Genomic DNA, 16,736 nt, shown 5'->3' on the forward strand with positions numbered 1-16,736 from the left:
CTTCACATCTTCTCTCCAAACTGTTCTGATCAGGGCCAGGCTCTGACTGCGCTGTGGCTGAGCACAATGGCTACCTGGGTAGTGAGTGAGGGGGCTGGAGACAGGGTATCAGCATTCCTGGCTGACGAAAGGGTGGGTGATAGGGCATCAGGGTGCCTGGTTACCTGGGTAGTGAGTGAGGGGGCTGGAGACAAGGCATCAGCGTTCCTGGTTAGTGAAAGGGTGGGTGATAAGGCATCAGGGTGCCTGGTTACCTGGGTAGTGAGAAGGTGGGTGACAGGGAATCATGGTTCCTGCTCCCTCATACACAGTCTGGAGGCTTCTGTCATCTGGAGGGAACTCATGGAGATCTGAAATGCAATAGCAGGGGGAACACATCACAATGTCAGAATATTTGTTCACATGCAAACACCGCAATAAAACTACCATTAATTAATAGACTCATATGCATTGAGGATGGTCACTCCGATAAAATGCAATCTATGGGGGTGCCTTCACTGGAGTGATACATTTACTAGAACTGCAGAAGATGTCTGTATCGCCTTTGTGATCCAGAAAGATTCCACGCCCATATAGAAAGAGAGACAGTGTCCTGATTATGCTGTTGCAGCAGCTTGAGTGCCGATTTGCTACTCAAATCTTTTCCTTAACTGAATAATAGCTGTGAAGAACATAATTCTGTGGTCACGGGAGGCACTGAGACACCAGGAAACAAAGTGAGACACTCACAGCCAAACCTCAGGCTGGCCTCGCGGCTGATGATGGTGCCGCTGGGGTTGGTGGCCAGGCACTGGTAGGAGCCGCTGTCCTTCCCTCGCTGGGGGGAGCTGATCACCAAGTTTCCAGCCACAAGGGCATAGCGTGGCTCGCTCCCCACCTGCACGTCCGAGCCATTCACCTTCCAGCTGCAGAGAAAGAGCGTGAAAATAACACAGGGCAGGTTCTTGTCTGCCTTTCACCTTCCCGACTGGGCTCTGGCGTCGGGGCACACATGCACACACGCACCACGGGGGCTGGTTTTGTGTGGCCGTGGCCGCTGGGTTGCTCTGCTTTCCAGAGGTCATTGTCATTAAGCTCTTGCATTGTGCATGCTGACATCACAGTAGTCTTTAAAAACAAACCCATGCGTCTCTCAACAACATTTAGCATGTCTCCAAAACTTCAGAAAAGTTAACTTTGAAGGAAGGACATATTTAATGCAATTAGCCCCCTGTACCCAGAGCAGGCATTAGCTCATTACGGTGTTTAGCACTCTGTGTTTTCTTATGTTGAAATTGGAAGTAAGACTGCTAGCATACAGCCATTTCACCTGTTAGAAATTTAGCAAGCTACAGGCAAATGCTTAGGTTACACCGGTGGAAGAGAAAAGCATTGACATTTTACAGAAATTCATTAAAAACTTGCAAAGTTTCATTTCCAGCACCTAGTGCTGAAAAGTCTCCTGCTGTACTATCCGAAAATCCTCAATTAAAACAGAATAACTGTTGACTTATGATTTATGATGTGTGGTAAAAGTGGTACCTTTTTTCTATCCCTAATGTCTCTGTCCACCTCCACACTTTCTCTGCTCCTCCTCTTTTTCCACTTCCACCTGATTACCTCCATCCCCTCACATCATGTCCCCCATCCTGCTGATGTTCATGACTGTTACGGTAAATGTCATATACATACTGGTCAAGGACAAGTCAATTTCATTTATGCTTTTGTAAGCTGTCCCAGACATAGACATCTTCTAAGCAATTTATTATTAAAAATACTAAATATTGATTTCTTAATTTGCCCGTGTGTATGCCATGTAATGGACTGGCATTCCAGTTGGAGTGTGGTGCCATTTTGTGCACTAGGACTCCTAGAGGTAGCCACAACTCTCATCAGTAGTCAGTGGCTTTCTGGGAACGCAAGCATGGATATTCCACCATCAGGAAACAATGGCCCCTACTGGATTTCTACTCACCTGTAGGTGGCAGGGGGGCTGGCTCTCGCTCGGCACGCCAACGTGATCTTCTCGTCCGTCAGCCCATCTGGGAAAAGGAGGCTGGAAGGCTGCTCCTCAAACACTGGACCATAGCTGCTGCCCAGCACACCGATCCCTGAAACACATGGCACACAAACCCCCACTGGGAACCATAGCAACCACACACCCACAGCCTGGCATGGAGGGGCGCAACTCCTTTGCTTTATTTATAGAGCAGTGGAAAGGAATGGTGAGCTTCTTTTCAGATTCATTCATTTTCTACATCGTTCTCTTTAAGCGTTTGAAGGTCAAGGAGTTAATTGAGGCCAGATATGATGACCACAGAGGTGCTGTTTATGAATGTTTGATAAATTAATACATACAAGAACCACGCGTTTAGATTTCCCATTTAGCTCTTCTGCTGGACATGGGGGTGACACTAGATTTTTGTAACTGGCCACACTTCAGTGGGCTCAATTCAATAAACCACTTTCGTGATTTTAAAACAGCTTTATTTCTGCAGACAAGTGTCAAAATGCATCATTAAAATTTTATCCTTTGCAAGCCACAAACAAGAAAAATGCAGTTCCTCTCCCCCGGGGCAGAGAGAAATACAGGAGAGACCTCCTATCAGGATGAATTCAGGATCAGGAATTTATGAATTCATTACTGTGTCTGCTGATGCTGTGCCATAACACCAGGAATACTGAGTACGTGGATAGCAAAGAGAATTGCGTATTAGCTGACTATTGGCTAGGTAGCTGTGTGTTGCGCCTCATCACCTTATTGACAAATGTGTGTGAGACACACACCTGGGACCGTGCTGTTAGGCGTGTGATGTACAAGAGGAGGTATTTGTGTGGTAGGAGGAAGGAGGGGTGCTTTATTAATCTGGCACAGTCAAATGTAGTGGAATGAGAAACAATACAAAGACATGTGAGTAATTAGTCAGGTTGTTCCCTCTTTTAGGAAATCTCAATGCCTGAGCAGGTGAAGAAAGCAAGGTTAGCAAAGAAATAAAGTTGTGTTTACCACAGCCCAGAAAAGATCTGGCACTTGAGTGTGAAATATGTTTCCATGTATACATGTGTGTCAGCCTTTAACCATTTAACATTTAACCTTGTGTTGCAATCTCTCCCAGCTGGGGTGGAGCCTTTGTGCCTTGTCAGTGTTAACACAACAAAGGACCTTCCTTAAGAAGATGGTATTTTGCATATGACTCCAGCTTCTTGAATGAATCTATGGTAGTTTAACATGACTGAAGACTGAAGCCCTGTTCACATGCATGTTTCCTCACAAATGCAGGCATAATGAGGATATATCAGAGTAGATCAATGCACTAAATTATATGAACACCTCAAAGAAAACAAGTGGGTTCAGTAAATATATTCTAGGTTAAGAACACTGAGCACAAATAATTTTGCAGAGCGAAGCTCTCGAAGGGTATGTTTCTGTGTGCTTGGGACTATACTGGGAGAGTTAATTGAATGAAGGGCATTGCACTTGCATAAATCTTTAATGAGTATGAAGCCTTTTTATTATTTTAAAAGAAAGCTTAGCTGAAAATAGCAACCCCCCCGTCACCCGTTGATATAAAATAACAACATTAATTTTTAACACATATTTTAAAAAACTCCCTGGACATACATTCCCTCTCAGCGTCTTGGCACAGATGCTCTACAAGTACTAAGCAACACATTTTTTAAACAACATTTCTCCTGGCATTAAATGAAAAGACAGATGTGTGTGTGTGTCTCGGGGGCAGATAGATAGAGGAGAGCTGAGGGAGAACGGGAAAGAGAGGGAGAAAGAGAGAGATCAGAAGACAGGGCAGAGAAGTGTGTGGCTTTTACCAGCAGCATAGCTGAGTGTCAGAGAGATCAGATGCACGAGGCTGGATAGGTGTCCCATTTTCAGCTCAAGGCCAGCACCAAGACAGAAAGAATCCGGTCAGCACTCAAGCAAGTCACAGAAGGGATGACCTGTTCTGAACCGAAAGAGAAAAACACTCAGTACGTACTACCTTTGAAGGCACACTGCTTGCTGAAATCTCAACTCAGTGCTCTGACCGTGGTGCTGAAGTACAGATTAACTCCATACGGCACATTCCAAACTGAATACATCTGCAGGTTTCGCTCGACCTACTTTAATTTTAAATAGAAGAATAAATCAGTAACAGAGACATTTCTTGAAAACCTGTTTAAGAACTAATTTCAAGGCAATCAATGGGGATTATATAGTAATTATACAAATTATACGCATCTATAAGCACAGTAATCTACATCACCTAAAATGACTTTGCTGATATTAGCTAAGCAATTGGAAAAAACATTAGAAAAGTTACATGCAAGAGGAAGCCGTCTGGCCCATCTATCCCATTTGGTAGTTAGTAGTTAATTGATTTGGGGATCATCCATCTGTGTCTTGAAAGAAACCAAAATTTAAGCTTCATCCAGACTCCCAGCACCCTCTGTGCAATAAAGGAAATGGGGACCAATGCAGAGAGTGGATGGAAAATGAAATGAAGGGATAATGAGGAGCGTTGGGGTGTCTTGTCTTATGTTGCTCCGTCTGTGAAGTTTCATAAGCAGCAACAATGTTGGGAGAGGGTCTGGGAGGTGGGAGTGAATGGAGTCTTCATCAATACTGTCATTGTGGGAACTAAAATACTAGATCCACTTAACTTGGATGCTTCATTTCCAGCAGCAGCCATCAAAGCTTTAAAGGCCAGAGAGAGAGGGGTTGCCAACTGTATCCTCGCCTGCAGTTAACCAGGGGGATCTGAACACCAGCTGCCTCTATGTTAGGCTGAGCAGGACACACAAAGCAGTCTCCCTGCTGGAAGGGCCGGATGCCTCAGGCTGAGGGCTTGAGACGGTGACTGAAAAGTGCCCAGCACTTCTAAACCTCCACAGAAAAAGGTAAAGTGTAAATCCCAAGGAAAACCTGAATTTACCATGATGATTTAACAAAAGAGTTCTATGTAATATTTAGACATTGAAAGTTATAAAAATAACCAGGACTGGTGTACATCAGGAACAATCAAGACTGCCTGGGCTGTGATTAACCATGTTATATCAAGAAAGCAGTGTTGGAAAAGATAAAGATCAAAGCATAAACCACCATTCAACCTGCTCTCTAAGATACTGGAGATGTGCTAAAAACACAGAGACAATTCTCAACTGGAACACTTAAAATAAGGCAAAATTACCTTTTTTCTTAGAATCACTGAAATGAGCTCAGTAGTAACAAACCTCTCGCATTGTTGATGCTCTGCACAGTTCTAAGATATTATTTTCCTCTTCCCATAGTCGCTTATGTGTAAATTCATACAACTCTAGTAATAAACCTTAATGGGCTTCCTGCCACAGTTGATATCTCTGTCTGGGGTGAGCTCTGGGATGATGCACGTTTGTCTTTGAATGTCTGAGTGCTGCTGTTTGTGAACCAGTGTGTGCATGGTTGGGTAAGAGACCAAGAGAGCATGTGAAAGGCTGTGCATGCCTGCGTGTGGTCTATTCAATGCAGTTAATATTTCATTAAATTATCCTCCCCTCCCTGGAACCCCCCTACAGGCTCCATAAAGAACCTAATGACAGCCTGCAGCAATTCAGCTTTTCAGAGCCCAGCAGACATGTGCTGGAAAAGATTCATTCTTCACCCCTGCTGAGCTGCATCAGCAGGTGGGCTGCCTTCTACAGGGCAAGAGGGAGACTGGTATGAGCACAGCTAGACAAAACACTTATTTATTTAAGGCATATTTGATGAGCAAACGCACCCTGTATCCCTGCCCTCCATGAGCTCCTGTGTGCAGCTGTCCAGCTCTGATCCTCATGCCTCCATTCTGTTCATTCTTCTGGACACCATCTCCCACTTGCTTTTCGCAATACTGCGCACACTAATAGTTTTGCTCTGGATCTGTTAGGAGAGTGTTGTAGATTCATGCACCTATTTCAGACACTGCTGCTGTACCCTTGGGACATGTTCATTACCTTAATTAATCAAGCTGGCTGTATACAGTAATGGTAATGCTGGGTAATCAGCAAAACACCAAGGGTGAACTTTACAGTTTTAGCTCCTTACAGAAACTGTCAGTAACAAGAGCCACTTATGTATCTAAATCCAAATTTGTACTGAACGGGCAAATGCAGGATTCCTGAATGAGCAGCATTCTGCAACTTTCCCGGACCTTCAAGGGTGACAGAGATATCACCTAGCAAGAGCACAGTTTATGAAAAGAAATCGGAAAGATTTTCTGAAACCCACTGCCTGGCTTTTCTACTGACATGATCAACATTAAAGACAGGCACCTTGAAAGGGATGATGAATTCTTGATCAATACCCCTGTGTTACTTTATCAGCATGGCCTAGTTACAGAGAGCTATTGTCAATTTAAAGACTCAAATTTGTCTGCCTAATAACATGAGTTATTACCTTCCCGTGAGATACTGTTAACAAAAGAAGACAAGAACAAGTCACATCTTAAAATAACCTGTTTCAATAAGATTTTCTTCTGATGTGGGGCAGATTATGGATTGAACTTGGCTGGTCACCTTCAGTAGTCACCTACTGAAAACACAAAAAAATGGGTCAGTCATCTAAACTGCAATTCTGCCCCCTTCATAAAAAAGACAGTCAAGAGCAAAACTAATTTTCAGGTGGATTTACACTTTTCAAACTGTTTTCTGAACTGTCATGATGAAGTAGCATTGAACCCACCTCAAAAGAGATGTCAACGTTCTGCTTCATGACAAAAGAGAGCTTACCCATAGCTCTCTGTGATATAACACTCTGTCAGTGTCTGAATTTATTACTCAGGAATGTCCCTCAGACCCTAATGTCCAGGCCTACAGGTAAGGCCATCCACAAGATTAGATTCCAAAATCAATCACTGTCACGGAAAGGAAGGAGCACAGGGATAGAGCATCCAGGCTCCCTGTTTTCATCCGTGAAAAAACCAAAAGGATCTTGCAGACCTTGAAAGGGCAAAAGGTCTTGCCACATCCTGCAGCCTCACCTTTCTGTCCTCCGTTGCCCTCCTCAAAACAGACACCCAGAACCTTTTCACCTTTTAGGGCCTGTTGGGACTTGGAAGTACTAACCCGTACAGGACCTCCCGCCAGTACCAAAAGTCTATGCACTTTGAATCTGGGCTTCAAAGAGAAGGAAGGGAAAATTGTCAGGGAGCAATGACTCCAGCCTGCAGAACTAAGGTCCTCTCCTCTCAGAGTGCCAGATGGGATAAGTGCTCTACAACACAAGAGCACTTACTTCCTCATACACAAAACAGCATTTCAGGCCTTAAAATGAAAAAGAGGAGACACAAAGCAGGCCTTGTCCCTCAGCAATGATGGAAACTGAGGTGAAGAGCTGTACCGGGTACTATGGTGCTGTAGTGCAGATTCAACTGGCCTGTTTTGCAGGCCAGCCCTGTTAGCCTAAGGCAATGACCTACACCACCCCAGATCTTCAATAAAGTACTGAATGCAGCCTTTGTTCTTTACTAGAGGTTCAGAGGGTCCTTTCAGAGAAAGAAGAAAGCCCAAACCATCTTCATCTTTCCTCTATTACCCAGCTGGCTGCCCAGGGGAACTCATGTTGAAGACAGTGCAAAAATATACGTTTTATTATTTGCACTGCAGTTCTACTCAGAAGGATTATCTTCAGGGTAAAGAAAAGAAAAAAATCTCAAAGACTTCATTTTCCAATAGATTTCCTTCATATGTCATGAGAAATGACAAGTGATCAAAATTGCACTACTTATTAGGCTTAGGGTGTCGAGCAATTTTGCTGCCAAAGACAAAATGAAAAGAAATTCTCTACCTAGCTTCACCTGCCTAGCTTGTTTGAACAGGAAAATTCAGATATTTCGTGCTCTGCACCGACTTGATTGGTCTCATACTAGGTCACACCTCCATAATCTAAGGAAATCCTGACTCACTGGGTGAAGGACACAGGAATACCAGCACTGTAGTCCCGTTTCTTTTTCAAATTTGAAGGTGCAAGCGATTTCCTGTCTATACTCACCTACTGTAATTTGGAATCGCCAGTACCACAGCTTTACTGTTGAAAGCCAGGTACCGCACTGTGAGAAAACGAGGACCAGCAGACACGTCTACCCCCCCTTCAAAAGCTCTAACAATAAAGATCTGTCCAGTACTGCTTATTGGAGATTTCACAGAAGAAGGTGTAACGTCAGTAACGCAAGTTGTACATTCTGTAGTGGAAACTGAAGCTGCATGGTGCTCTGGTTTTGGTGCTAGTGGTGAATCATTAGCAGTAGTTTCTACATTTCCAGCAATAACTGGTTCTCTGGTGCATCTGGGGAGGGGCACTTTATTTTGCTCACAAAGGTTAAAGGGTTCGTTAATGGTGAGATGCTGATTTTGCAACTTAGTCAGTCATGCAGTTGACTAATTAAATAAGACTTTGCCAACTTCACATTCACTGCATTTGCTCTTTTGTGCTAAGAATGCTAATGTAAGATACTGAGTAAGACTTGTCACTGCAAGGAACTGTGATAGGTTATCTCAATGTCACCTAGGATTTTTGTGTATTTTTGTGCATACTGAGATGCATGATAGATATTTTATTGATCCCGTGAGGTAAATTGCAGGGAAACTGATTATGTTTAATTGATTAAAAGATTTCTATCAAACTCTAATGCTTGCTGAACATTCTATAAAAAACAGAAATACTGGGGGCCTAGGTGACCAATTTTGCCACAATGCCTGATCAGAGATATTCTTCATATCAGATGAAAAACATCACATATCACAGCACATTCCCTCCAATGCTTCCAAGGCAAGATTTACAATGCCTTCCAGGACAGTTAGCGCCACCTGGAGGTGTGGAGGTCTCTCACAGGTGCACAGCATTGTCCAGGGTATGGATTCTGGTGGCTTTCCTAATGGGAGCTGGATCTTGGTGGAATTTCAGTCAGAATCCATAAGACACGACCAAACCAAGGCAGTGTTAAGCATTAACTGTTACACATCTCAACATGCCAGTAGACTGAACCTCTCCCTGTCTTTCCCCACAGACATAATGGGGCTGATATTTCTGTCTACCATCAGAAAGAATCACATGTAACAGAGGAAACAGTGCAAAATCAGAAATGAACATCAGCTGTGTGTAATTTACTGAAATGCTCTGAAATATTTTATTTCGCTGCCATTCAGATGGGCAGCAGTAACCAGATTAATGTTAAAACAGATTAGAGGATTTGTGCCCATGATAAAAAAAAACATTTTCTTTTAACTGCACAAATAGGATATGTGGATCACAAAAATAGACATACTATTACTGCAATTATGATGATTGCATTAATATTAAGGAAAAATATTTTTATATAAATACTTGCCACTGCATATTGCAGGACATTAAATTTCTTTATACAATCCTTTTTTTGCATTTTCTTTTTGAAGTATGTTTTTTTGCATTACGGATGCAAACAGGGGAGCTGGAAAATAAGCACTGCTCCTACCTGGAAGTTTTTTTTGTTAAACTCATACATCTCAAAATATACTCTAAACCTTTAGTGATTTTGAGAAATTATTTCTAAGACGTCATGACAAAAAATGGTCTTTTGAACATAAGAAATGTAATTTTAGATAGCTTGAAGCGGTATGAACCCCCCAGAGATCAGCCTGGTGCTTTAAATGATTATTGGAGTTTTTCACATCAGTGAAAGAAGAGTTTAAGACATGTACTGTAAGTGCTGTGTATGTTCATGCAATGTGACTCCATTGTCACGAATCAAGTGCTGAAATCTTATTTTTGCATGTATTTAAGCATAGTGTACATTCATGCAACTGTGATGTCATTACCATGATGGTCATAATTAACATCATATAATTATTTTTTAACAATTCTGCATTTGTCTCCTTTAACACTTGCAGTTGAAGTTGAAAACCCCTCCTTGCAGGCAGTCACAGGAGGATGCACAGAATACCCCCACAACAGCAATCCAGCAAAAAGGACTGGAGCCTCATCTACTGCATGCGCCTCCATACCCATCACGGTTTGAAAAATTTGCGCCTTTGTGTGCACTCCTTCAGGAGCTAGGAAGAGGCAGAAAAATAGCAAAAGAAAAAAAAAGTGCTGAGTTTCGGGAAAGTGGGACAGCTCGGATGGCAGGGAGAGGGGGAGAGCTGGGCTGAACGGAGCCACCTCTTTCTCTCTCTCCTTCCTGCTGCAGCAAACTTCAGCCAATCTCCAGGAGTGGAGCTGCAAACACGCAGACAGGCAGTGCTCGTGTGGGGAGTGTGGAGGGGGGGAAGAGCGCAGGACACGCATGCTACATCACCTGGCTCTTTAGGCAAGCGCACCGAGAACTCAGCAAAGTATACTGAGCGCAAAGCTCTTCCAGCAGGTGAACTGGTACCTAATGAGCTGCTATGTTATCCGTTGTCAGTGTAGGCCCACAGTCTGGACTCCTGGCTCAGCTGTGGGTGGCTCCCTCAGAGCCGATGGGGGTTACGAGTCTCATTTAGTGCACATGGGAGTGTAGACTAAATGAGGGGAGGGCATGTAATCACACATTAAAACAAAACTCCACATCCTGCGGACTAAATAAAAGAGAGCGTGCTTTAAACCCTGAACCTTGAGGCGTAGGAAACAGCTTGAGAGCTAACACAGCCTTAGTTTCAGAAAAACACTGCAATATAAGGCATACTGCAAAGCTTAGAGAGGGGTGAATTACGGGATGGAGAACCAATGCAAATGTCCATCAGGATAAATGGATAAATGATCACAGTACATTCCCCCCAGTGCTTCCTAAATTATACTACATAAATGATTTTCTTCTCTGTGAAAGTGAGTTCTATAGGTTCCCTGTTTGGAAAGCAAAAAAGATGAAGTGCTTACTTTAATATACACAGCTAAACACTGACCATAAAAGACTTCTTAAATTGTGTAATGAATCACACCACTCTTTTATTAAAGCTGGAAACCTGAATTCAAGGGTCATGAAATATTAATTACCTGACAATGGTGCCACTTCAAGAACATGTGCATTGGTATCTCAAACAAAATTAAGACATTAGTTCACAATAACGATAATTGCTGGAGTCCTTAATGATAATGTCTATTTAATACAATACTGACAGCACACTTTGTTACACTGGAGCCACTAAGTGACCCTTTCCCATCTTCAATATTTGTTGTGTACTAGGAGCCATCTAAATAAAAACTTTTACAAACTTTAGTAGAGAAACCAAAATTTGAGATGAGAGAGACAGCTGGATCTGACGTCTAGTAATAAGCCTGTCTGAAGAGCTTTGAAAATTGATCTCTATATTCAGCAGACAATTCGTTGGAACAATGCTGGACTTTGTCCTAGCAGTTGCTCCTGCCAGATTTAAACACAGGCTTATTTAATGAGTGGCACTTCACACTAATTACAGTCCCCAACCCCTGAAGTCCAGCATCCTCCTCCTACTCCATTCACTTCAATACAGCCCCCTATTATCTGTGACTACCTAGAACTGCACTCTCTCATAGTGCAGATGTGGTGTTTATTCTCATACCAAAGGGAAAAATAAGAAACAAAAAAAAAATCCCTTATATCTTTTTTTTTTGTTCTCTGCTCTGTGGTGGGTTATTGGCAATGCCATTGGTTGAAGCAGTGGGATGGATTGAATTTAATCCATCCAAAGTCAACAACCAAAAAACAATTACTCTCAAAGTCTGCTGATTCAAGCTTTCTGACATGTCGAATTAACTTGAGTCCAGGGGGCTCTCAGGCCTTACCTTCTGCCCAGTTTCTGTAGGTTAAATGGACTGAGTTGTGTCTCCCCCTGGATGGGACACTAGTTAATCTAAGTGTCACCCTCAGCAATGCTGATACCCAGTTAGACAGGATTAGAAAAATTCAGGTAAAGTACCTTGCTCAAGTTTGTAACCTGGTACATCTCTGTAGTCCACACTGACCACATACAGTATATGAAATTATAAGAAACGTTACAAAGGAGAAGAGACCATATGGTTCCTCTAGTCTGTTTGATATTTTGAAGGTTATTGATCAGATGATCTAATACACACATTATTAATTATTAAACATTATTAACAATAAGAATATTGACTACATTTTCTGGACCTTTGTCATGGTAACCCCTTGACCAATGACAGAGAGCTACTTGTGGGCAGAAACTGTTACAAGAAAGACAGAAACAGTCCATTTGGTACCAATATTTGTAAACTGCAGGGCCTAGGGGACCTGACTGGCCAGGGGCCAGAAAAAAAGAGATATTAATTTGTTCACAGACATAAGGGATCTGGTTTGAGTTTCAAGGATGGATGAATTACCAATGCTTTTAATATTCCATGTTTAGTACCAAGATCATTTTCTACATAATTATTTATTTCAATTGAGTTTTGTTCTTAAAAAGACAGGTCTCACAGCCACTAAAAACAAATCTGAAATTATTTTAAAAAGCTTCTGTTACTTTCATTTGCAGATTTTGAGGGAGTGTAATATTGTTTTTTACCAGCTAGTCTAGTTCCTGACCTTTGTGTTCAGGTACAATCCACCTGAGAGGCAGAAAATAATTGCCATTCCCTGGAAGTGAAAATCTTGCAAGAGTTTCAATTTTTTTAGAATTGAAAAAGCAGCAGCATTTTTCCTCCAGGTTCAGGAGACACACCGAATATTAGTTTTCAGTTGGCCTGGTTGTTATTGCTTTTCAAATTAAAAAAATATCAATGACTGGTTCCTACAACTTTAATTAAAGTACGTTTGAAGCCAAAGCCTGGTCATTCTTGCCTGTTGGTCTGTCTCTGTGATCAAAGTCTGTCCTCTCTAGGGACAAGGAGATGGGAACAGTGACAATAAGTGCACTGGAAGATATCCTGCACTCCAGCAGCTATTTTTTCTGTTTGTGCTTTCCTTCATAATAGTTTCATTTGCAAATAAAACCCAAGCTTGTCTCTGTGGAGATCAGTGGAGAGAAATCAATGGACTGAATGCTGGGGCCCAGAACAATGACTGACTTGCTCTCAGAGCGAAGAGGAGCTGCTGAGCCCAGCAATACTCATTGCTACACACTGTCACCTATATGGGCAGATAGCAGAGGGACAGAGGGAGAGGGACAGAGAGGACAGGAGCAAGTAGACAGAGAAGCAAGGGCACAGAAAGGGGCGGGATAGACAGAAAGGGTGAAATCAAAGAGAGAGAAAGGAAGAGAGAGTGAATGAGAGAGGGGGAGGAAAAGTGAACAACATTGAGCTGTAGACCAAAAGATGCTGAAGCATCACCTATACCGTATAGCAAAGGCATGGCTGTTTTGTGGCACTGAGATATCACACCAGCAACAGGATACCAAACACACAGAGAGCAAATGCAAATTTCTACAATAAGTCTCACATCTCCAGTGTTACACATGCGTTCCTCATCACTCCTCTGCCTGTGCACACTTTGGTCTTTGAAGTATCAAAATTGGCAGATTGCTTTAAGATTACTTTAAAAAAGTGCACTGTCCCATACCCCTTGTTCAAGTAAATTGAGATTCACCAAATGTCGTGTTTATTCCAGGACAATCCTGTCTGTCCTGAGTTTTTTTTATCAACCAATGAGCTTTCCCCTAGCACAGTTAAAAGGCTATGACTAGGATGCCTGACCTCCTCATCCAGGCAAGTGAAAAGCAAGTGAAAAAAGCAGGTGTCCCATTTTCAGTCCATGAAAAAAAGTGTGTGTGTCAAGTGAAATTGCAGAATGTAAGATTTGGATGACTTAGAAAAGGAATGGAAATACCCTCCCAAGATTCAGGAAAACAACACATTTCAAGAAAACACACTGCTCAATTAGAGAGAATAGTGAAAGCTTTCATGAATGGGTCTGACAAACATATTCACCGGCTCCATAATCTTAACTAGCAGCTCAAAAATACTGTAAAGAACAGCTGTAATGCACAGTGCACAGCACCTTAATATCTTGCTATTCATGCTTGACATGATAGGAATCTGTGGTAGTATGGGTAAATTTTCACAAAAGAGCAATTAATTCAATTTCATTGTTTGACAGCACTCACAAGTTCAAGGCACAAGACACTGATAACAAAAATCAGTCATCTATATCTACTACTGGCACAGCCCCAGTATAGCAAGAAATAATTAGAATTATTTCAGGCTGCTGTAACTCCTGTAGCAAGGCAAGTAATGTTGCTGTGAGGACAGCCACAACCTCCCTTCATAGTCTTTATCTCAATCTTACGGATCGTGTCTCTGACAACATTAGTACACTGGATGCTCATTGCTGTATGCGTTAGGCATTAAACTCTAAGACCCATGCCCTCTCATTCAGCCCAACATGACCTCTCTGTGGTTAATGAAGCCCTTGTTTTATCCAGTGTCTGGATATTAAAGGCATAGGGTTTTACAATGAGATCTGTCTAGGGAACTGCTCAATTGCACACAGACATGTCTGGGTGGACTCAATCATGTGAAATAGAAGAAAAGCCACAGAAATACTGCATTGCCCATTCCTGGAAAAAAATCAAAGTGTACATTTTTTTTTTTACTTTTGGTAATGCAAAAATGTACATTTTTAAGTTATGGGTTAGATTTATTGACAGACCCCAATAAGAAAATAATGCACTTAGCTCAGACTCCTCAAATACTTAAACACATATCATCTTCTTTGTTTCTCCGGTGGATCCTATACACTACAGGATATTCCCCAAGCCTTGGGGTTTTGACTGCAGAATGGAGGCAAAAGTTCTGGACTCCATGAATTAAGAACAAACAGTGAAACAAAGAAGTAAAAGCAAATGAGATCTAAAGAATGTCAGAGCAGGGGAGCATAAGCAGCTTCTTTCTGGTCGAGTCTTTTAAGATTTCTTTTAGTACAAGATGGCAAAAAAGAATCACTTGTTTGATTCTTAATAATTGTCAGGTCCCAACCATCGTTGAGTATCTTTTATTTCTTTGCAAGGAATTCCTTTTCTGTCTGTCTGTAAAGACAACCATACTGTACATCTTTCAACACCAGCAATGCAACACAATGCAATAGAAGCCTTTGGAATTAAAGCAACGTTCACTAAGAAAAAACATGCTCACATCTTTGAGCCCAGCTGCAGACAGGACAGTCTAGCTCATTCCGTATTCAGCCTGATGCTTCCCAAGTCAACCTGCTTTACGTTGACCACGAGGCCTGAAAGGACGTCTTCGGTTTTTCAATTAAAGAGACCAATAAGTGGCTACTGGCTAGAAGTAAGGAATTCAGGCCAGAGGACTCAGCAGGTTGCACACCTGCACCTGGACTAGAGTGCTTGAGTAGGGATCAGGCACAGCCCTGGCATTAACTTAAACTGCAGTGCACCTGTGTTTATGCCTGCAGTGCCAGCTAGCTACCCTGTCTGCCAGCATGTCTGCCAGTTGATTAGCAGCAGGGGAAATACAGTAGTGTTGCAAAGGGCTAGAACTCTACAGGGAGGTAAGTGATTAAGCCGAGTTCTGCCTAGCCCAAGAGGCTTAGGTCCAGACACAGCTTGTATCAAGCAGAGGAGGGCAGCCCCCTCACACACACCCACATTTCAAACTGAAATAATGTCACAGTGTTTCAGGACTGATGAGGCCAAGAGCCAAGACTTCCACAAAGCAATAATGAGGAATTTCAGGGCAAGTCTGAGAGTCGGATGCCAACTTCTGGCGGAATTGTAAAAGGGAGACCGAGGTGCCGGTGTGCAGGTTAGGCACAACTCAGATGGATAGCTTTCATTCTTTCTTAATCCCCGGTCGCGCCAATACAGGCCCTTACTCGAGGGGTAATAGATAAAGGAACAAAACAAAACAGTGAAGAAAAAAGATCATTGTAGCCTCCCGTTACACCGGTAAGTCAAACATCCTTGTGCGCTGCTCAGAGGGAGCATTTCTTTCACACAGCTGCTGTCGCGGGACCTGCAGTGCTAATTAGAGGAGCTGGAAAGCGACAGTCTGATGAGGAATCAGGCAGCATGCTTACTGACCTTAATTGGCACGAGATGCTCGCTGGACTCTTTGCAGCAGGCAGCAGGGAGACGCAGTCGGCTCCGACGCTGGATGGATGCAGAGGAGCTGCGGACGGATGACGCTGGGGTGCGTTTGGTGGAGGGGAGGGGGGGGGTTTCTGGGGCGTCCTGGAACGAGGTGGGCTGCATGGGTTTTGGGCTGCAGGTAGGCTGGGGTGGTCCTCTCCTCCCCGGAGTGACTGTGGTGCCGCTGTCTGGGGGAGAGCCTGCCGTGTTCCTCGCTCGCTCTTTCTCCGAGTGTGTGATGATTCAGGAAAGCTGCAGCTCTGTCGCATTAGGATGTGCTCCTCCCCATACAACAGCCCACGCTCTCTCGCTCGCTCTCTCTCTCACCCTCTGCTTTCATACTCAAAAGCAGCAGCCCCCCCACCCTCCCCTCCCTCCTGCTTTCTCTCTCTCTGCTTTGATACACTAAAGCAGTAACCCCTCTCTCTCCTCCCCAGACCACTAGTAACATCTCTTCTATATCACTTTCTCCTACATTATTCATGTAGATCCTAGTGTTGTAGAACATGAATGCCATTTTCATAGTCATTTATATGCGTTTGTCTCAAACCCAACCCCACTGCAATATCACTAATTAAGTAAAATCATATTGATTGTTACATCCAAATGACAAACCTCATGACTTCTTTCTGCGTGTCTTCCCCCAAGTGCATATGTCTTTGTTTTAGTGCTTCTTTCTTTGTTCTCCTTCCTCCAGCTGTTCTAAAATGCAACTGATTTTCTTTCCTGTCTCTTTCCATGCGCACACATATCCCATGAAGGGAAGAATT

The 16,736-nt window shown here is 42.9% G+C and overlaps 1 protein-coding gene across 3 annotated transcripts in view; it reads right to left on the reverse strand.

Moving 5' to 3' along the window:
• The window catches only part of cntn2 (contactin 2), a 34,265-nt gene extending 17,994 nt beyond the window's left edge, over positions 1–16,271 (reverse strand). For 2 of the 3 annotated variants that reach the window (XM_015342406.2, XM_015342408.2), the window contains exons 1-5: positions 15,919–16,271; positions 3,808–3,941; positions 1,955–2,090; positions 730–905; positions 255–350 (exon numbers count right to left, since the gene is read on the reverse strand). In XM_015342406.2, the coding sequence (XP_015197892.1) occupies positions 255–350; positions 730–905; positions 1,955–2,090; positions 3,808–3,865 (466 nt within the window). In that variant the 5' untranslated portion in view covers positions 3,866–3,941; positions 15,919–16,271. The remainder of the gene's footprint in view (positions 1–254; positions 351–729; positions 906–1,954; positions 2,091–3,807; positions 3,942–15,918) is intronic. The other variant, XM_015342407.2, reaches the window with a different exon arrangement.
• Between the last annotated feature and the right edge of the window lie 465 nt (positions 16,272–16,736).

The sequence above is a fragment of the Lepisosteus oculatus genome, chromosome 5 (genome assembly GCF_040954835.1).
Source record: "Lepisosteus oculatus isolate fLepOcu1 chromosome 5, fLepOcu1.hap2, whole genome shotgun sequence".
Lineage (NCBI taxonomy): Eukaryota > Metazoa > Chordata > Actinopteri > Semionotiformes > Lepisosteidae > Lepisosteus > Lepisosteus oculatus.